The sequence below is a fragment of the Colias eurytheme genome, chromosome 6, assembly GCF_061535395.1.
Source record: "Colias eurytheme isolate Ceu_HAF_F1 chromosome 6, ilColEury1 Martin Lab GWU primary, whole genome shotgun sequence".
Classification (NCBI taxonomy): Eukaryota; Metazoa; Arthropoda; class Insecta; order Lepidoptera; family Pieridae; genus Colias; species Colias eurytheme.
The window spans coordinates 13,800,153-13,823,280 of NC_142985.1; the positions used below are offsets into that span (position 1 = coordinate 13,800,153).

The 23,128-nt window shown below is 38.3% G+C and overlaps 1 protein-coding gene across 1 annotated transcript in view; it reads left to right on the forward strand.

Moving 5' to 3' along the window:
- LOC149908150 (cell adhesion molecule Dscam2-like) overlaps positions 1–23,128 on the forward strand; it is a 73,269-nt gene that overhangs the window by 38,585 nt on the left and 11,556 nt on the right. The window contains exons 16-32 of the mRNA XM_090102694.1: positions 2,953–3,159; positions 3,242–3,395; positions 3,504–3,652; positions 3,762–3,957; positions 5,422–5,567; positions 5,672–5,742; positions 6,338–6,605; positions 6,699–6,836; positions 6,998–7,162; positions 7,237–7,366; positions 8,441–8,634; positions 17,854–18,015; positions 18,786–18,974; positions 19,042–19,242; positions 19,780–19,946; positions 20,186–20,294; positions 20,672–20,926. Of these exons, the coding sequence (XP_089958820.1) occupies positions 2,953–3,159; positions 3,242–3,395; positions 3,504–3,652; positions 3,762–3,957; positions 5,422–5,567; positions 5,672–5,742; positions 6,338–6,605; positions 6,699–6,836; positions 6,998–7,162; positions 7,237–7,366; positions 8,441–8,634; positions 17,854–18,015; positions 18,786–18,974; positions 19,042–19,242; positions 19,780–19,946; positions 20,186–20,294; positions 20,672–20,926 (2,901 nt within the window). The remainder of the gene's footprint in view (positions 1–2,952; positions 3,160–3,241; positions 3,396–3,503; positions 3,653–3,761; positions 3,958–5,421; positions 5,568–5,671; positions 5,743–6,337; positions 6,606–6,698; positions 6,837–6,997; positions 7,163–7,236; positions 7,367–8,440; positions 8,635–17,853; positions 18,016–18,785; positions 18,975–19,041; positions 19,243–19,779; positions 19,947–20,185; positions 20,295–20,671; positions 20,927–23,128) is intronic.

Below are 23,128 nucleotides of genomic sequence, written 5' to 3' on the forward strand. Positions count from 1 at the left end.
ATGACATCATTGGTCTTGCTGAAGTCAGGAGAAATGGCAATAGCATTATTGAGGATGATGACCATATATTTTGCTACACCGGAGAATCTAAAGGACTCCATGGAGTTGGTTTCTTAATTAAGAAAAAATACAAAAATAATATAGAAAATTACATAGGCATATCTGAAAGAGTCTGTTTGCTAAATCTACGCTTTACAGCAATGAAAATCTCTATTATACAAATATATGCACCCACCTCTGATGCAAACGAAGAAGATATTGATGCCTTCTATGATGATATAGAAAAAGCCAGGAGTTTCACAACCGGTAAAGTCATTCTATTGGGAGATTTGAACGCGAAGATAGGTCAAAGAAAACCGGAAGAGAGTACAATACTAGGCCCATACTGCTACGGTAAAAGAAACTCGAGAGGCGAAAAACTTGTCCAATACGCTCTAAAAAATAAATTTACAATAATTAATTCAGTATTCAAGAAAAACACCAAAAACTTATGGACATGGATTACGCCAGATAAAAAGAATAGAAACCAAATAGATTATATTCTGAGTAACTATCCAAAACTATTTACCAACATGGAAGTCATTAACAAACTCTCGTTTCCGAGCGACCACAGACTCTTGAGAGGAACAGTATCTCTGGATAAACAAAAGAAAAGCCGAGCTAACTTTGATACAACCCCAAAAATTACACTATCAAATGAGAAATCACAAGAAACATACCTATCTGCCTTAAGAAATCAAATAAAATTAATCAACTGGGAAGCTAACGATAACATTGAATCATACTATCAAAAAATAGAGTCATCCATACTAGAAAGTTTAAAAACAATTACGTCAATAAAAACAAAGAAAGAAATAATATCTGAAGAAACTAAAAACCTAATTAAAAAACGCATAGAACTTCAACACAAACCTTCAAAAAACAAGAAAGATAAAAAGGAACTTTTAGCACTCTACAAAACTACAAACAAACTACTTAAAAAAGATTACGAAAATTACAGACTGCATATTATTGAAAACCACCTACTTGCCTCGGGAAGCCAAAAGAAAGCCTACAAACAGTTAAATTCAGAAAAAAATTGGATCCCGACATTGAATACGCAAAAAGTCACAAAGAAACAGCAAACTAGAAAGAACCTTGTAAAAATTGCTTCCGACTTTTACACAACCCTATACGATGATAAATCTATCACAAACTACAGCTACAAAAAGTGTCTAGAAACAGATGAAAAAACATTGCCAATACAACCATTCAATGAAGAAGAAATAATGTCAAAAATTAAAAAAAGATAAAAGCCCGGGTGTTGACAATATACCGAACGAAGCCTTACTACTTGGAAAATATCTACTGATAGGTCCACTCGTTATTCTTTTCACAAAAATACTGGAACAACAAGAAATCCCTACCAAATGGGCAAAATCGCGGATAACCCTTATATACAAAAAAGGAGACCCAGCTAATATAAATAATTACCGACCTATTAGCCTACTACCAACAATGTATAAGCTATTTGCTATGTGCCTGGTGAAAAGAATAGAGCCAACTTTAGAAATGCACCAACCAGTCGAACAGGCAGGTTTTCGACAAGGATACTCAACGATTGATCACATACTTACATACCTTAGAACAAGTGATAGAAAAATATGCTGAATATAATCAAAATCTATACATAGCATATGTCGACTACGCAAAAGCGTTCGATTCCATATCACATATGAGTATCTGGGACGCATTAGAGCATCAGAACCTTCCACATGTATACATTAACATCATCAAGGATATATATAGAAAAAGTACAAGCCGCGTCAAATTAGATAGGCTAGGCGCAGAATTTTATATCCGCAGAGGTGTGAAGCAAGGAGATCCGCTATCACCAAAAATCTTCATAGCTGTCCTGCAAAATATAATGAAAGACCTAGAATGGAACAAAAAAGGTAAAGGAATAAGCATAGAAGGAAAAAACCTCAGCAACCTAAGATTTGCGGATGATATAGTTCTTTTCGCTAAAACACCAAATCAACTAGAGGGAATGCTAACAGAACTAAGCGCTGCAAGCCCGAATGTAGGCCTACAACTGAATACCTCAAAAACAAAAGTAGCTACCAATGCCATAAAGAAACCTATACGAATAAATCAAACACCTATAGAATACGTAGAGAGCTATATCTATCTCGGAAAACAAATATCATGTGAAAAGACAAGACATCTAGACGAAATAGACCAGAGAATCAAATTGACGTGGAATAAATACTGGAGTAACAAGGAAATAAAAACTATCAATGAAACTAAAGAAAAAAGTAATGGACTCGTGCCTGTTGCCCTGTTTATCATACGGTGCCCAAACTTGGATCTTTAACCATATTACAATGTCAAAAATACGCACGTGCCAACGGTCTATGGAAAGGAGTATCCTTGGCATCAAGACCATAGACAAAGTCAACAGCACAAAAATCAGAGCAAAAACCAAAGTAATAGACGTGTTACAACATGCACAGCGCTTAAAATGGAAATGGGCTGGACATATCGCCCGCTACTCCGAAGATAGATGGCCAAAAAGGGTCACGAAATGGATAGGCCCAGGATCCAAGAGACAGAAAGGCAGACCAAGAGCTCGCTGGGTTGATGATATTCTGCAATTGACAGGCAAAGACTGGATGAAGGCAGCTGGAAACAGGAGGAAATGGGGACAGTTGGAGGAGGCCTATACCCGAAAGGGGCCAGGACATTTAAACGAATTGCACTATTAATTTTTTTTCATGTACTATGTATCTTTTGTTATAAATTGTATTTAAATGTCATGGAAGATAAGGGCTAAATAAAATAAAATAAAATAAAAATATATTCGGTTATACAACGTTCACAGTTTTTTCTGTAGTGTATTTAGCTGGTATTTAGTATCAGCATTGCACCCGTGCGAAGCCGGGGCGGGTCGCTAGTGTCATTATAAAATAGATGGTGTCAATGGACTGGAAGGCTCTGAGCGATGGGAGGTGACGGGCTCCGAGTGGGGCACCGCAGGAGATCAGCAGAGTGAGGGAACGGGACGAGCGGCGCTCGCGGCGCGCGTGGTGTCCCGCTCGCACCAGGGCCTGTACCGCTGCAGCGCGGACAATGGAGTCGGCCCGCCGCTCGTCAAACATGTTAATATTACAGTGCACGGTTAGTGATCAAGTATCGATATACTTCTTAAGGTTACAATCGTACCGTATCGTTAGTGACGATTTATACCGTTTTAATTTAGAACCTGCTAATTTCGGTACATCGAGTGAGGTGGCACGGAACATCACAAGCGTGCGTGGTCAAAGTGCAGTACTAAGTTGCATCGCCCGGGGCGATTCCCCGCTCACTCTGCATTGGACGCATCGCGAACAAAGACTCGACCTTGATAGCTATCGGTAGATATTTATAATAATAATAATAATATATAGAATAATATATATAATATGTAGAATGTAGATCATCAATTTTATGAACCCACACAAATAACGAGAAATGTATCCAAGGTGGACCATATCCGAGGTGCGCACAGTGGAGGGCGTCCGCTCCTCGCTCACGCTGCGCTCCGCCGATCGGGAAGACGCAGGCGAATACCGCTGCCATGCCGCCAATAAGTACGGTCGCAGCGATCTGTTACTGTTTCTACATGTTGAAGGTAGGTGCTTAAACGTTAAATGTTCAAACAAACTTCTCAAACTGATTTACATAATCAAATACATAAATAAAAATCAAGGATCACATGCTTACTATCTGTTTTGCACCAGAGCCGCCAGGCGCGCCGCGGTCGCTGCAGCTGTGGGGCGTGGGCGCGGGGTGGGCGCGGGTCCGCTGGCGCGCGCGCCGCGCCGCCGCCGCGCTGTTCGCCGCGCTCGTGGCGCCGCTGCACGCGCTGCCCGCGCACCTAACCTCTGACCCCGCGCACGCCACCTACAATCTGACACTCGATTTATCTGACGACAAGTACCTACTATAAACTTACCTTATATTGGCCGATTAAGAAGAGCTGGAACGTAAACACATTTAAACATTGCACATGTGTAGTGTCTGTGAAGACGCAAGCGGCGTGACGTCATAGTGCATACGCATCAAGAAAAGTCTGTCTGTCTCTCTCGCGCGCAGACTAGCTTAAGAGGGTGAAGGGGACAATTATTGTTTTTATGTTGCAATAGTTTATAAATAATTTGGAAAATCCAAAAGTGCACGCCTCATAATTTTTTTTAATAAATATTTATTAATTATTATTTTTGTTTATTTAATAACAATTAAACCACATCGAATCAGACCCTGAAAAATGAAAGGGTTCTATTCCTGAGCATACTCAAGCGTAAGATAAAAAAAAAGACTCGATTAGTAAAGTATTTCGGTCGCTATCGTGTTAACAAGAAAAAGGATCCGCACATACAGACACACGGACGTCCAAGACAGAACTTTTTTAAACTGTTTTTTAACTAGTTTAAATAACAAAAATGACATCAAAAATATCATGAACGTTAAAAATAGTGTTTTTTCTTAATATGTGTGTGTATGTATTATCTTACAAGTGCAATGTATGATACATAAAGACATTTTAAGTTTGAAAAATCAGATGTTTTGCGCGAAGTGACAGTAGTACCCACCTCAACGCTTCGCTTATGAGGCGTGCAATAACAAATAATTTGGAAAATCCAAAAGTGCACGCCTCATAATTTTTTTTAATAAATATTTATTAATTATTATTTTTGTTTATTTAATAACAATTAAACCACATCGAATCAGACCCTGAAAAATAAAAGGGTTCTATTCCTGAGCATACTCAAGCGTAAGATAAAAAAAAGACTCGATTAGTAAAGTATTTCGGTCGCTATCGTGTTAACAAGAAAAAGGATCCGCACATACAGACACACGGACGTCCAAGACAGAACTTTTTTAAACTGTTTTTTAACTAGTTTAAATAACAAAAATGACATCAAAAATATCATGAACGTTAAAAATAGTGTTTTTTCTTAATATGTGTGTGTATGTATTATCTTACAAGTGCAATGTATGATACATAAAGACATTTTAAGTTTGAAAAATCAGATGTTTTGCGCGAAGTGACAGTAGTACCCACCTCAACGCTTCGCTTATGAGGCGTGCAAAATGACATCAAAAATATCATGAATGTTAAAAATAGTGTTTTTTCTTAATATGTGTGTGTATGTATTATCTTACAAGTGCAATGTATGATACATAAAGACATTTTAAGTTTGAAAAATCAGATGTTTTGCGCGAAGTGACAGTAGTACCCACCTCAACGCTTCGCTTATGAGGCGTGCAATTGCATATGTGTGAGTACTGTGAAGATGCCAATCCTTAATCGGCCAGTACGCTTACTTAGTTACATTGTTTATTTGTCTTAGGATTATATTGTTTAGAATAAAATATTCTTTTTTTTTTCATTCGTAGGATTGACGTCGATGGCTCCAGCATATTAAACGCAAAAATAGAGAATTTAAGAGCGGCAACTACGTACTCGCTTCGCATAGTCGCGTCTAATCACATAGGGCAATCCCCACAATCCGATGCTCTTATCTTCACCACTCTGGAGGAAGGTAGAATCAATTATATAACTTGAAAATGAAAATAATATAATATTAAGAAAACTTATATTTCTAACGTTATTTTGGACTTGATTATTGTTTGCCCTTGGTTTCAGCTCCAAATGGTTCACCGCTAAACGTTCGCATCAGACCAATCAATTCCGGAGAAGTACATATTTCATGGTCTGTAAGTAAATTATTGCTAGGTACTTATTTACTTAATATCCTAATGCCCTTTGCTGGGGCTAAGGGCGTCGACAGTACTTCGCCATGTATCCCGATTTTGACGTGACAACGTCTTATTATTCGATAGAGCCGGCTGCACGCACGAAAAAACATGACTCATGCGACACCTCGCTCTGAGGCGTTCCATGTAAGGCTTGAAGTGCAAGCGAGAGCGCGGAACGAGCGACAAAGAAGCACAATCGGACGTTGTCACGTTCAACTATCGTCAGTAAACCGACTTTACAGACAACCAATTTTTGAAGTGAAAACTTCTTTAGCGGCGTTGGGTATAAAATCTTAAACTCGCGTCAGGACACGTGACCTGATCGAAAAAGCGTAAGACGGATGGATATCAAACATGCTCAGCGTTAATAATCAAGTTTTCACTTCTGCCGGCACTCCCGGAGTGCAACCCGTCTCTTTTTTTCTTTTAAATATATGTAAGAATACTCCGCAAATGAATCGGAGATTTATCATTTAGAGTGAAAGCAAAATTACCAATGGCCAATGAATGAAATAAATTTTTGTTTGTAAAACAATATAATTGTAAATCCAAGGCTCCGGCGCAAGACAGTTGGAACGGCGAGTTGCTGGGGTACGTAGTTTCATGGCGCGAGCTGAGGGAGGCGGCGGGCGGCAGCACTGGCGGCGGGGTGGGCGAGGGCGCCGACGCGGGCAGCGCCGTGGCGCGCGGCTGGAGCAGCGCCGAGCTCGTGCTGGGCGGCCTGCGCCAGTTCCGCCGCTACGCGCTTGCCGTGCGCGCCTTCAACCGCGCCGGCTCGGGCCCGCCTTCGCCCACTCTCTACACCACCACTGCAGACGGAGGTAGAAATCGACATTATATTATGTACATTCATTACTTTTGAAATAGCTTTATGTGTATGTATTAATTATATTATTTTTTGTTATGTTGGATAGTTCCTGAAGATGCGCCTAGCCAGGTTTCATGTGAAGCCGTTTCGGCCCGTTCGCTCCGGGTGCGCTGGGCGCCGCCGCACGCCGCGCACGCGCCTCTTGGCTACGATGTGCTCTACGCACCCATGTACTTCTCACAGTGTTAGTGTAATTCAATTATCTGTTACTATTTGCATTAGAAGCAAAACTCGGACCAAATTGTGAACGCTCCGTGTACATACAAACGGCGCGATGTACCTTTGTTCGAAAATAACTTGTTCTCCTTATACTATGGCAGTATATTATGATGGGTAACTGTGCAGCGTGGAGCGGCGCGGTGCGGTCGCAGACGGCGCGTGCGGCGGGCGGCGAGGCGCTGCTGCAGGGGCTGCGCGCCGCTGCCAACTACTCCGTGAGCGTGCGCGCGCGCTCCGACCGCGGGCCCGGCCCGCCCTCCGCACCCGTCTACTGCCTCACTAGAGAAGACGGTATATGATATTTCAATGTTTAAGCTGGAACTCTCGTGACCGCCTCTATTTAATAACCTTATACGTTGCTATAGTTCCCGGCGCTCCAGAGTTGGTCCGTGCGTTGCCTTCGTCGGCGCAGTCGGTGCGCGTGGCGTGGCTGGCGCCGACGGAGCGCGCGGGCCGCCTCACTCATTATACGCTCTATACGAGGGAACTTGGCAAGTACGAACTTAACTATTTAATAACTATATTTTTAATATTATATGCCCCCAATTATTATTATGAATATTGGATATAACGTTGTTGCAACAAAATGCACAAACAACACCAACAACGACAACAAACAGCATTCTTATGCACCACAGAGATAAGTACAATAAAAATGACTGCGTTAAAAACAACCGACTTCAAAAACGGAATAGTAAAAAATAAAAAAGACTTGATATTATTAACTACTATCCACATAAGTCGGTTGTTTTTAACGCAGTTATTTTTATTAAGCCAAAACAAAGTACAAACAACGTTTGAACAAAGTTTGAATTTGGAACAGTGAACAGAACTGTTCGAGCAGCGAACAAATATTTTATTTTAAATTACTTATTATCCATAGTTACATTACATATTACAATAATTGAGCAATAACGTAAATGAGGTCAAGCTGCCTCAGCAGTATTATCGTGCGACGGCCGAGCCGGCCGGAAAGCGCAGTTCTTCCATAGCAGCGCCCGAGTGCTAATCTATCCGCTCGAATCCGCGTAAATTATATATAATTATTAGCAGTATTTAAAGTGTTCCCAGTTGTCCCATAATATCATAGCATTATTAGCAGCATATAACGCGACCTAAATACAGTCCACATTCGATGTAATACGTAAACCGTACAAGAACTCAAAATGACGGTAGGTCGTAAACAAACAGAGATATTGATAATTTGTAGAACCGCCATCCTGTTACAAATGACCCGAAATTTTGTGTCAGTGTTTCGGGTCATTTGTGGATGGCGGTTCTACAGGGGTCTTAGTACGCAATGACAAAAAGAAAAATGATGGTCAGAACGCTGATACCGGATACCCTAAGATACTGTAATATTTTATATTAGAGAATTTTAACATAAAATATTATAGTATCTTCACCGTGTGTGACGCGCTTTAGACTTTTACAAATTATCTTTATCTTTATTTATCTTTACTTACGCGACAAACAATTTTTTTGAAACGTACTATAATTAAGTTAGTAGGTACTATTAAGTCAAGTTCAAGATGCAGTAAGTCGGTGACTAAAGCAAAACGTCCTTAGAGTGGGGGGCGAGTGGTCTCAACGCGTTGAAGCTAGCGGCCCGGCTGGCGAGGGCTGGGAGGGCGAGGAGGAGCTTAGCCACGACGTGCGCGGGCTGCGCGAGCGCGCCGTATACGAGTTCTGGGTGCGCGCTTCCACGGGCGCCGGCGCCGGTCCGCCCAGCCGCGCAGTCACGGCTGCACCCACTCCTTTAGGTAAACGCTTACACCTACTACTACTACTGTGCCTAGCCTTATCCCAGTTCACTTGGGGTCGGCTCTCCTCGTCATTCTTCTCCAGAGTCATCGGTTCCGGGTCGTCGAATCATTGACTTGAGCCTTCCTCAGGTCTTTGTTGATAACAGACATCCAAGTTTGTTGAGGTCTTCCTCGCTTTTTTGGGCCAGAGTTTATGGCCAGACTCGCTTGGTCATGTGCTCTTCAGGTCTTCTCATCACGTGGCCATACTATTGGAGGCGTCTTTCCGAAAGCTTCTCTTCAATTGATCTGACTTTGAAGCTTCCTCGGATATAAGTGTTTCTCACTCTGTCGGCAAGGGTAACGCCTCCAGCCCATCTGAGCATCCTCATTTCCGCTGTGTGTATTTTTTGTGTATGGGCGGCCTGCTTTATGGGCCAGCATTCACTACCGTAAATGAGAGCTGGGCGGATCGCTGTTTTATATGCTTTTCCCTTCACACGCACCGGCATCCTGTTGTCACAGAGTACGCCTGAAAGTTCCCTCCACTTCATCCATCCAGTGTTGATGCGGTTGGTCACGTCTGCGTCGATGGTACCGTTGTTACCGTTGTACCGTTGTACCGTGTTTTTTACAACAGAATTCCTCATAGTATCAAAGAGTTTAGTAGTGCTAAATTAAAAAATTATGTAAAAAACGTATTAGTTCAGAGAGCCTATTACAGCACTAAGGAATATATGGAAGATAAAAACCCATGGAGGGTTATCGCGTAAAAACCACAGGACAGTTCTCTGGCATATTATGATAATATACAGTTACATATTTTGTAAAATTAAATTGTAATACTGATATGATTTAAAAGAGCAACTATGGAGTTTCTTGCCGGTTCTTCTCCATAGATACTGCTTTCCGAATCGGTGGTAAATGTAAATAATTTGGAAAATCCAAAAGTGCACGCCTCATAATTTTTTTTTTAATAAATATTTATTAATTATTATTTTTGTTTATTTAATAACAATTAAACCACATCGAATCAGACCCTGAAAAATGAAAGGGTTCTATTCCTGAGCATACTCAAGCGTAAGAGAAAAAAAAAGACTCGATTAGTAAAGTATTTCGGTCGCTATCGTGTTAACAAGAAAAAGGATCCGCACATACAGACACACGGACGTCCAAGACAGAACTTTTTTAAACTGTTTTTTAACTAGTTTAAATTACAAAAATGACATCAAAAATATCATGAACGTTAAAAATAGTGTTTTTTCTTAATATGTGTGTGTATGTATTATCTTACAAGTGCAATGTATGATACATAAAGACATTTTAAGTTTGAAAAATCAGATGTTTTGCGCGAAGTGACAGTAGTACCCACCTCAACGCTTCGCTTATGAGGCGTGCAATAGTTTGGAAAATCCAAAAGTGCACGCCTCATAATTTTTTTTTAATAATTATTTATTAATTATTATTTTTGTTTATTTAATAACAATTAAACCACATCGAATCAGACCCTGAAAAATGAAAGGGTTCTATTCCTGAGCATACTCAAGCGTAAGAGAAAAAAAAAGACTCGATTAGTAAAGTATTTCGGTCGCTATCGTGTTAACAAGAAAATCCTCCGCACATACAGACACACGGACGTCCAAGACAGAACTTTTTTAAACTGTTTTTTAACTAGTTTAAATAACAAAAATGACATCAAAAATATCATGAATGTTAAAAATAGTGTTTTTTCTTAATATGTGTGTGTATGTATTATCTTACAAGTGCAATGTATGATACATAAAGACATTTTAAGTTTGAAAAATCAGATGTTTTGCGCGAAGTGACAGTAGTACCCACCTCAACGCTTCGCTTATGAGGCGTGCAAAATATGTATTGACGTTTCAAAAGTGCTTCTCCAAGAAGTCTAATCAATACATCATCATCATCATCATCATCATCAATACATATAATAAAATTCTAGAAAAGTGGTGTCTGTACAATGAAAATATGTAAAAAAAAATTAGCAGGGGTTATTACTAAATCGATCCCAAACCCAAAACTGTCGTTAAAATTTTTTTTGTCTGTTTGTCTGTTTGTCTGTATGTTTGAACACGCTAATCTCAGAAACGGCTTATCCGATTTAAATGCGGTTTTCATTAATATATTGTGGTAATCTTCATTTAACATTTAGTGTTTATTTCATGTCAATCGGTTTATAAATAAAAAAGTTATGACCATTTAAGTATTCACGGCGAACATTTGCTAAGGCATTCTATGGTACACTATTATAATACAGTGTACGTTAAAACGTAAGTTATCTGTTATACGCTACAGTTATTTCTATAAAATGTCCAGGTGATCATATCGAAAGTCCCCAAGGGTGGGGTGGGGGTGGGGGGGTAAGCTGAGGTAGTAGGGGGGGAGGGGTCAAATTAAAATGATGCTTATTTTTAGGTAAATTTTATACATAAAATGTCCTTTAAATTATGTCGTATTATAATATTTTAACCCCCGACGCAAAAAAATGGGTGATAAGTGTTTGACCGCTATGTGTGTTGTGTGTGTATCTGTTTGTGCCACCGACCACCGTAGCTCGCTAGCAGGTAATTAGATGCGGTTTTTTTGTTAGGCAGCATATTTTCCGACGCTGGTTCTTAGATAAACTATATCAAAATAGGTTAATCCATTTATTATACCTAGGTATACATATAGAGGTAAAAGTAGGAATGAAAATAACTCAAGGGAGCTCGTCTTCACTTTCTCGCGCGAGATTTGGTTAAACGTAAACTCTACAAGTACTGCTGGACAGCTTATGGGAAAGTTTATTTAAGAAAAGACGACAGCTCAAAAATTATATTAGTTAGAAATGAGGCACAAATCCAAGACATTTCACTCAAAGAAAAATGACTATGCCGCAACTTCCGCTATTTTTTAACATTCAGCTTGTTTTTATTATTAGTTAGTTTAAGTCTTGCCTTTATTGTAATAGTAACTTCCTACTCAACCAATCAAAACATTCAAACTTACACAATACAATTAACACACACACAAATAAACAAATATTATAAACTCATTAAGTACATTTCTAAACAAACTCTCTTGTATAAAATACATCTACATGCACAACATTTCTCTCAGTCTCCCTTTAATAGGTTATTAAATTATTATATTTTATATGTCACGACTTTATTCAAATATACTAATATTCCCTGTACCAACATGTATACACCAACCTTTTATATTCTACAAGTATGGACAGAAATTTAGATACATTGCAAGATATAGATAATAGTGAAGCAGCTCGCGTCACACAGTGTGATGTTGAGCAACTATCCAAACATGTAATTAAAGAAAAACATGACTTAACTATCATTTCTCAGAATATTAGAAGCGTATACAGCAATTGTAACGACCTTTATATTACACTTACTCAACTGAAATGTACAGCAGATATATTGATTCTCACTGAATGTAGACTTACACCAAACAAACCTATACCTAAACTACAAGATTATGTTTCACATGCAACCACGAATCATATCAATCAAAATGACGGTGTAGTGACTTATATAAGAGATTCTTTACATGCTACAGTAAAAGAGATAAAATTAGATCAAGCATCTTGTCTACAAATAGAATCGAACAACTACACAATCCTAGGAATTTATCGCTCACCATCTAATACTAACGCAGACAAATTTATAAACTCTTTAGATAGTCAATTAACCTCTTATAAATCTATTAAAAACACTATCATAACTGGAGATATTAATATAAACATACTGGCCAAACCAAATGAAAATAATAATGAAAAGAATAATAGAATACGGTACTTAAATATGTTGACAATGCAAGGATTTTTAATTGGGCACACAATACCTACTCGCGAATCTAGCTGTCTTGATCATTTTATGTTAAATATTGAACGAAACAAAACCTGTGCCCACATAATTATTCTTAATACGTCTATAACCGACCACCTGATGATATTTCTACACCTAACTAAAATTTCATATAATAACTGTCCTAAAACTCTAACAAAAATAAACTTTGATAAAGCTCTTATCGATCTTGCAAATATTAATATCTCAGAATTATTACACTGTGATGACCCTTGTTTACTGACTGATCATTTGATTAAAAAACTTACAACCATCATAAAAGAAAATACAGTGACAACGACTATCTCAAAACAAAAACAAATAATTAAACCATGGATTACAGCAGGTATTTTACGCTGTATAAGAAATAGAAATAAAATGCAAAAAAAACTAAAAATGGATCCACATAACGAAATACTGAATATTACTTATAAAAGATACCGCAACCATTGTAACAAACTTATAAAAAAACTGAAACGCAATTACGAAAGACAAAATTTAGAAAAATCAACTAAAAATACAAAAAATCTTTGGAAAAACATAAACAAAATTACAAATTTAAAACAGGGAAAGTCAGACAACACAACATTATTAAAAATTAAGAACACACCCATAGAATCTGTAAATTATGTAAACGCTTACCTAGCTAATGTCGGGAATAAACTGGCGGACGAAATAGGAAAATCTAACAGAGGTTTAAATACGCTTGATGAAGAAGATTCAAATTTAACTTCACTTTGTTTACTGGATACAGATGTTGATGAGGTTCATAAAGTTATATCCAATTTAAAAGATGACAGTGCTCCCGGATGGGATGGTATCTCATCGAAATTTCTAAAATTAGCTGTAGTAGAACTGGCTCCTATCATTTGTCATTTAGCAAACCTATGCTTTCAGCAAGGTGTCTTTCCTAAACCACTGAAACGATCGATCATTACACCAATATATAAGAGCGGCAGCAAAAGTGATCTCAATAACTACAGACCAATTTCTGTCTTACCCTGTATTTCGAAGGTCCTAGAAAAACTATTAAATGTCAGATTACTAAACTATCTTAACAAATTTAACATACTAGCAAACAACCAATATGGTTTTAGACCTGGAAGATGCACAGAAGATGCCATTACTGCCTTAAGCACACAAATAGTTGACAAATTAGACGTAAAAGACAAATGCCTTACTGTCTTCCTTGATCTCAAGAAGGCATTTGACACAGTTTCGGTTCATTTACTTATAAATAAATTAGAAAAGATAGGTATTAGAGGAACGTCATTAAAATTATTTAAAGACTACCTACAAAATCGTTCACAAAGGATTAAAATTGGACAATACTGCAGCGATGACACAGATATAACTACTGGAGTTCCTCAGGGAAGTGTCTTGGGCCCTACTCTCTTTTTAGTTTACATAAACAGCCTCTGTAAACTAAAATTAGATGATGCAAAAATTTACGCATACGCTGATGACACCGCAGTAGTATTTTCGGAGAAATCATGGGATGCCGTTCGACACAAAGCTGAAGTAGGTCTATCAAAAATTGCTACGTGGCTACAATCTAATCTTCTCACCTTAAACGCATCCAAATCAAACTACATTTGCTTTTCAATAACTAATAAAACTCAACCTTCTAACAACTTTAGTATTCAAATCCACAATCAATGTAATCTCACTACATGCCATTGTCCTTACATAAACAGAGTCACCTCAGCGAAATATCTGGGAATACAAATTGATCAAAGACTGTCCTGGCATCCGCAAATAGATTTACTAACATCCAGAATTAGGAAGATAACTTGGACTTTTAAAACACTTCGCCATGTTGCTGATAAGGATTTGCTAAATAAAATATATGTTACACTAGCACAATCAATTTTAACCTACTGTATACCAGTGTGGGGCGGAGCCACAAAAACAAAACTTTTGGAAGTAGAACGTGCACAACGTGCTTTAATAAAGGTTATGCATTTTAAACCATACAAATATTCTACTGAACTCCTTTACTCCACAACGGGCCTACTATCTATACGCAAATTATACATTCTTGCAACTATCCTAAAAAAACACAAGACTATCACATATGACCCCAACATAACCAATCGTAGAAGAAGAGATATTATTCCGCTGTTTCATAAAACGAACACATCATTTAGTAAGCGTCAGTACAATAGACAGTCAGAAATTTTATATAAAAATGTAAATAAAATTTTAAACATATATGGAAATCGTTACAACGAATGTAAAAAACATACCTTAAAATGGCTTAAAGAAATTAGTTATACAGAAGCAGAAGACATTTTAAAAACATGTAATTAGTAGGGAGTAAAATTAAAATGTAAAATAAAATAAAAATCACATTTTTTAAATTCTTGTACATTACACAAACAAAAACATGCGAACACACATACACACATACATACACACAAACACGCACACACACACACACACACACAAACACACACAACACACACAAACTCACACACTCACAAACTCACACACACACACATACATCCAATCTACCAATTTTAGAGTATTTTTATGTTAACATTACCTTATTTTTTTAAGCTTTCTTTTAATTGTTAATGCCTAGTAATTGTTATGGAAGAGAAGCGCCTTCTAACACAAGTGAAATTTATCACTTAAATGAAGGCACTTACCTCCAACCCAAGATGAAAACTTGTTTAAAAGAAATAAACAATTTTTATTTATTTTTATTTATTTATTTAAATAACTAAAGTTATCGAATATACTTTAGTGATATATTAAATGAAAGCGAACGACCTATCAGTAACAATAAGTCAAATTTTATCAAAATCGGTTCCTCCATTTATTTGATATACGATATAAAAGTTTTAGGTAATAAAAAAATGAATTTTGACTCAAGTGACATATGAAATGAAAGTGCATGACGTGTAAAGTATAATTGGACATATTTAATCAAAATCGGTTCATCCATTTACTATACCTATATATTGGTAAAAGTTGGAATGAAAGAAACGATTGTTGTCAAGTATACCTAAGTGACATATCAAATGAAAGTGCATAACGGGTGAAGTACAGTTATAGTTCTATTTTTATCCAAATCGGTTTTTCCATTTATTAGATTACAGCACAGATTACAGCGGTAAAAGTGGGAATGAACAATAATCGAATGTGGTCAAATAATATCTCAAGCGGCATATCAAAATATGAAAGAGCAACGTGTGAATTACAATTAGTAATGTTTTATCGAAATCGGTTCATCCGTTTATTACACTTTAGGGGTGACAGTGGTTAGGTAAATAAACCAAATGGAGCATCAAACGACAGGATATGTCGTGTACATATAGGTACAATTAGATAATATGGTTTACATCAAAATCGGTTCTGCCATTTACTACACTAGGGATGGAAAGGTTGAAAGTCTGTGAAAGAAGAGGGGGATATGGAAGCGAGAGGATAGCCACACCCTGGAAATTTTGAATTCTACTCAAAGCCACATAGGCCTGGCGCGGCGCTTGGCAATTTTTTTCTTAAATATACCACTTCTTTTGCCACTGTGGTCCATTACAATTTGTGCACGGTTACGGCACAACTTAAAAGGTGTCAAGGGGCAACAAACTTATAGATATCAATATGATGTAGGAATGTATTATGGAGGTAAAGGTAGGTCTCGCTCACTTGAAAATATTACATGAAAATAAGAAACCGAAGTTTAAAAATTAAAAAAAAACCCAACGCAATGAAGGAAAAGGAATAAATAATTTTACAAACTTCCCGACGATCTTTATAATTATGATAATATGATAATGATGGTATGGCAGACGACTTTGTTTTTTTTTTTATTTTTATAAATATTTAAAATGGTATTTATTTTTAAAGATCTTCGGGAAGTTTGTGAAATTATTTATTCCTTTTTCTATGCACTTTTCTTCGTTGCGTTGGGTTTTTTTTTTTTATTTAATATTTGTTGCACAGTCTAAACGGTTTAGTTACTACAGGCGCGAGACAGGAAAGATGAGCGCTGAGACAAACGTCAAAACGCAAAGGAATAGAAGGAATCCGCTACGATACTAATTGTCATAAGCGTATGATGTGTTTTGCACAATTTTATTAAATTGCGACTGGATGAAAATTTTGTTCGTGATCGTCGTCGTCGTTGGTAGGGTGAACAAATCTTTAGTAAAACATCATCAGTACGCTTATGTCAATTAGTATCGATAGCGGATTCTATTCCTTTGCGTTTTGACGTTTGTCTCGGCACTCATTTGCTGCACAATATATTGTCAAAAACATCCATACAAGGAAGGAAGGAAAATAAATTTGCTCCTTTCCCTCCTGGTGCCTAAAAATAATATGACATAATTTAAAATAAATTTTACGTAGAAAATTAATTAGTTAGGCATTTATCTTTTTAGCTCAGTTTAGTAATAAATTTTACTAAAAGATTTTTTAATTATTTATGGTAGTACGTGTTTATTCAATAAAATTTAAGTAGTAACTACTATGCAGTCACTATTCCACGCGGACGAAGTCGCGGGCACAGCTAGTTGAATAAATAAATGTTTGAGTTTGAGTTTGAGTTTGAGTTAGATATAACGGAGCCAAGGTATTTAAAATGGTCAACGGTGTTAAGTGGGTGGTTCTGAATTTTTATAGTCCGATCTTGATCAAATGACCCATAGCAGCAATGCATATATTCCGTCTTTTGGCGATTGATCTTAAGACCCGCGTTCTCTAAGGCGTATCTCCAGTCCTCCAGTACTTTTTCAAGATCTTCGGCACTGTCTCTGATCAGTACAATATCGTCTGCGTATAATAAATCCCAGGGAGGTTCTCTTGGCAGGTTTGCGGTCAGATAATGCATGATGACATTGAAAAGCAGTGGACTTAACGCCGACCCTTGATGGACACCCACTGCCACCTCAAATTCCTTGCTTAACCCTGCTGGACTTCTCACCCTAGTAGTAGCCTGATACATATTAGCAACAACATTGATATAGTACTCGGGAACGTTCTGTGAACGCAAAGACTCCCAAATCAGATATCGTGGTACTCGGTCAAAAGCCTTTTCCAGATCTATAAATGCGAGGTGTATGTCTTTCTTCATTTCTCTGTGCTTTTCTAGTAAAATTCTCACACAGTGCAGGGCATCAGTGGTTGATTTCTGCGCTGTGAAGCCGCATTGGTTTTCTGTGATATTTACCAGCTACAGGAGTCGGTTGTTAATGACTCTCTCCCATATGTTTAGTGTGTGTGACATGAGTTTTATGGCACGGTAATTTTCACATAGGTAAACGCTTACACCTATTACCTAATTTACCCATATCGATACCAGTCAACACCATTGTACTCCATTGAACAACATTGTAGTTCAATAAATACCATAATTTGTCAGGAGTGGCTCGCATCTCGTCGCTGGGCCGCGTGGTGCGCGCGCCGCTAGGGGCGCGCGTTCGGCTGCCGTGCGCCGCGCTGGGCGCCGCGCCGCTGCTGCGCCGGTGGGCGCCGCTGCCGCCTGCGCACTCCGTCTCTGACGCGGGAGATCTCATTATACACAGTGTGTTCCTACACAATCTTTTACTTCCTTACTCATTTTATAAAGGCGAAAGTGTGATTGCTTTACTAACAATGAATAATGTTATTGATTTTTTTTACAAAATAAGTGCTTAAGTAAATAAATTGCAATTGTGGCTAACAAACTTTATTTCAACGATATCTGTATCACAAAGAACTGATCGGCGGTCGTTGATACACACTTTCCAAAATAACATTAATTAACAGTAGAACATACATAATATTATATTATTGTGTTGTGTCGGTCGGTCAAATACGTATTACAATATTAAGGTTAAAGACAATAGGGTACCCTTGGGGAGGAAAACTATAGGTATTTACAGGAATAATAGATTAAACAAATCCAACGGATTTGTTTAATCTATTATTCTTATTCTATTATTCAAAAATCCGTCAGTCGTCTTTAAATATTGGTGGTGACTGCACGTGTTCTCTCTGTGTGGAATTATATAGAGCTGCTATTACATACCCTTCTTAGTTTTGTTTTTAGAGGTGAATAGAATTAATCGTTACTTACAAAACTAAATATTTATCTCTTTTAGCACAAAACACATAATTTTACTAAATTATGCATGAAGAAAATGTATTTAACCACTCTATACACATATCATCTTCGGACGCTCCGGGAATATGACAGTTGCCGAACAGTGACGAAGATTTCTATGCGCATTATTACTTTTGTATATGTTTTATTTATTTTTTACATTAGTTTATGTCGAAGTTTGTAATGAAACTATGAAGCATTACATACAGAATTGGATGAGAAATGGTCCCGCAACTACACTTGCTCAGTACGGAACTCAGGCGGGGGCGACGTTGCTCAGTTCAGCGTGCAGGCGCTGCGGCCGCCCGCTACGCCATCGCCGCGTCTCGCGCGCGCCGCGCACCACCGCCTCCACCTCGCGTGGGACCCGCCACATGCAGGAGGGGCACCACTTTTAGGTAAATTTAAGGATTTACATAGAAAACTTTTTTAAGTGTAATGTTGTGAAATGGTTTGGTGCGCTAGGTTACACAGTGTGGTGGTGGGAAGGCTGGGAGGGCCGAGAGGCCGGCGCAGCGAGGGCCCTGCGTGTGCCGGCGGGCGAGGCGGGTACGGCGCTATACGGGCTGGCTTGCGGCGCGCCGTACAGCGCGGCGCTCAGCGCGCACAACGCCGTCGGCGCCTCGCCGCCGTCCAGCCCGCTCAAACTTCGCACCAGAGGAGACAGTCAGTACTCGTTTTTATTAATCCATGAAAACTGACCAATAGTTTAGGTATTTTACGTTCTGCTTAAACTAGTAAAATATAGTTATGTTAAGCGATATTAATAATGTGTGCAATAAAGCAAAAAATCTGTTATGCGTTACACGGGCTCACGGCATAAGGGTTCCGTATAAATAACTAATAAGCTATTTTTTATTTTCTTCAATTACATCTTGTTTTAGTATCGTATTTGCCCAACAAATACTAAAAATAAAAAATAAAAAATTAAGGGGGGTCCCCATAAGGGTTCCCCAGAAGGGTTCCGCCCTTCGTGCACTGAGTCCGACTCGCACATGGTCGGTTTTTTAGTATTCATTGTTGTTATAGCGGCAACGGAAAATAAAATTTCTCTGAAATTTTCAAATTTCCAACTATTACGGTTCACGAGATCATGTCATCTCAGTTAGTAATAGAGTCCTGTTTTACCCTTTCGGTATGGAACACTAAAAATCGATTGCCCGTTATTCCCTACAATGCATAAGAGATAATCGGTTTGCGTAGAGGCTAAGGCGCCGTCGGGCAAAGAGAGTATCTGGGCGAACAGCAGCGCGCTGCGCGTCTCGCTGCTGGCGTGGGGCGGGCGCTGCCCCGTGGCGAGCTGGCGCGTGGCCGTGCGCGCGGCAGGCGGCGCCTGGGCCGACCTGCGCACCGACGGGGAGACCGTGCATGTGAGACATCATATTATGCATATTCCATTTGCCACCAAAAATCTAATTTATTCTTATATCCCCAGAAAAGTTTTCTCTAGCGTTTCGACTTGAGGGTCTCTATGAATCTCATTTAATGTGAATTTAACTAGTTATTTTAATATTATGTAGTATTTTAACAATGCACATAATTTTTTTTTGATCAAAAATTGTATAGGTATGACATGAATGACGATAAATATTATTATTATTCACACCAGGTAAATAGCCTGGAGCCAGCGACGTGGTATGAAATTCGTATCCTAGCACGTTCGCCCGCAGGCGACACGCCGGCGCTGTACCGGGCAGCTACGCGCGCCCATACTGGTGGTTGGTACATTTGCACTGAACCTAATTTGATATTTTTCCGGCTTTACCTAAACACAAACTAAACACTATTTATGAAAAATCAAATAATAAAAACAACCTTATGAATATGTTTTGCTTATACTAACGCCATGGCACTATTATGTGTTATTATTCTACTTTGTTTAACTCTTTACAAGCATGTAAAGGACGAAATGGATAGCTTTAGTCTTTACTATAAGATAAATTAGGTATTTATATATTTTCACCTACAAAAAAGTAAAATAAATTAAGAGTTTGTATGTTATGGGCAAAAATCAATCGCTTCAATGATTTTTGCTCTACATTTAACTCACGTGGTGTCAATCAGATAAAAAATGATAATGTGGTACAATGCGTAGAACAGATAGGCGAGCCGATAGATTTGCCGCTGGAGGCGCGTATGAGCGCGGCTGACGGCGGCGCGGAGGCGGAGCCGCGCGGGGAGCGGGGCTGGGGCCGCGCGGGGCTGGCGGCGGCGCTGGGCGGCGCGGCGCTGGCGCTGCTCGCCGCCGCCGCCCTGCTGCTGCTGGCCTGCCGCCGCCACGCGCCGCCTCGCCACTATGCCCTGCCGCAACCTACGCACAATAACGGGAAGACGCTGGACCCACCTGACAGTGAGCTATATTCAACTTTCATTTACTTAAAAAAAGAAGAAACAAATGAATTTGAATCACTACATAGTATAAAACAAAGTCGCTTTCCCTGTCCCTATGTCCCTATGTCCCTATGTCCCTTTGTACGCTTAAATCTTTGAAACTACGCAATGGATTTTGATGCGGTTTTTTTTAATAGATAGAGTGTTTCGTTACCGTGTAATTGATCGTGGTGTCTATTATCGATGTTTGGCACAGAGTATGCAAACAAAGGTTGTCAAATTATTTTGCAACTGTCATGCACCACGACAGTCGAGACCTTAATCTGTGGTCGCCACTTGTACTTCCGCATTCGATCGAGCCGCTCCTCTGCTGTGTGCGCGCGCGGCGGCCATTGAAACACGTGTATCGCATCGGATGATTGGGCGCAAATTCATCGAGTGCTGCAGCATCTCCAAGGTACGTGGTGCATTGTTTTTGCTGCTCACTATATTCCGAACATCGATTTTGTGTTAACGTAATTTTCCCTAATGTAGTAGAAGCCACCCGCTATTTCGGCTTGGTGCGATTCTACACTATTTCTGGTGCCGAAACCCGGGAATTTGCGTATCAATTATCATATTCAAAAGCTTATGGTATTACTGGTCACACGTAATTCATAATCTAAAATCAAATTCAATTCCGTTAGTATTAGGTTCTTTGTTTAACAAAGTAGGAAGTTGTTATAAGATCCATTTAAGCAAACACTTATTTTATCGGTGCTTAAATTCAAACGGCTTAAAACAATTTCATATTCTAAAACTTAATACATATTCAGAAGTACAAGTCAAAAGCATTTAATTATTGTAGGAACTAGTTAAGCAATCACATATTTCATCGGTGCTTAATTTTACACAGGCCTATAGTAATTTCACATTCCAAAACAGAATTCATTCACGTTACAGTTTATCCTAACTACATAACTAATATTAAAACGTAATATTAGGTTAAATCGTAATATAAAATAATTTCATTTTTATATTAACACTCGGGGGTAAATTGACAATCGAACGTCGAACATTCCAGCGGCTCGCGCAGCGCATCATCATTGTAACTTGTTATTGTAAGTTATAATCTGTATTCATTCACATTACCGTTTCACGCGATTTTCATCCTTAACTTCATACACGTAAAGGTGAAATAATAATTTCATTGTTTCATTTTATTTCATTGTTTGAAAAATTACATCGAAGATTAACTTTGTTATTTAATTGTTTGTTTATAAACGTTTTTACATTTTGTGTATTCGATATTTAAATTTAAATTTAACAAGATGTCTTTATTAACTAAACATACAACTCGGAAGTTAGGTTCTTTGAAAAAATTAAAATCTAAATCGGTGGATGAATATTATACGACTAAGGACTTATCGACATTGCGTAGAAAACGTACTATAGCGCTTAAAAGATTATCGAAGGCGTTAGAAATAGGTAATGCAGCTTTGAGTGATCGTTCACAATACGACCTATTTTTATCGTATCATCAGGAAATTAAACAAATCGTTTCAAATTTCGAAAATGCTCATTTTAATATACTCGATCTGTCGGACGACGCGGATAATGAAACTGAAATTGAGGAACAATTCGATGAATTATATTTTCAGATACAGTCTATTTATATTAGTTTAACTAAACATGATACAAATAATTCGATTAACTCGAACATCATTTCATCGAATATCCGTTTACCTAAAATTACATTGCCACATTTTTCGGGCAATATCAAGCAGTGGCCTATGTTTTATGATACGTTTAATTCTTTAATTCATAACTCAACGTCAATTTCGGACACGGAAAAGTTTCATTATTTAATTTCTTCTCTTAGCGGGGATGCGTTATCGGTGGTTAAGGCGTTCCCTATGACTCATGAATATTATCGCGACGCGTATGAAGCTCTTATTAATCGCTATAAATGTAAACGAACATTAGCTTTTACTTGTTGGCAAGATATTTTAAACACTAACTTCATGCATAACAACGCAACTGAGTTTCAAAAGTCACTCGACTTATTCGATGAAAATTTAAATATTTTAAAATCTATTGACTTACCGATAGATCGTTGGGATTTTGTTTTAGTTTACCATATTTTATCAAAATTAGACAAGAACTTACGCCGCGATTTTGAGGAGAAATATTCTAACGTGGAGTTGCCGTCTTATGATCAATTAAGGGGTTTTTTGCGTTC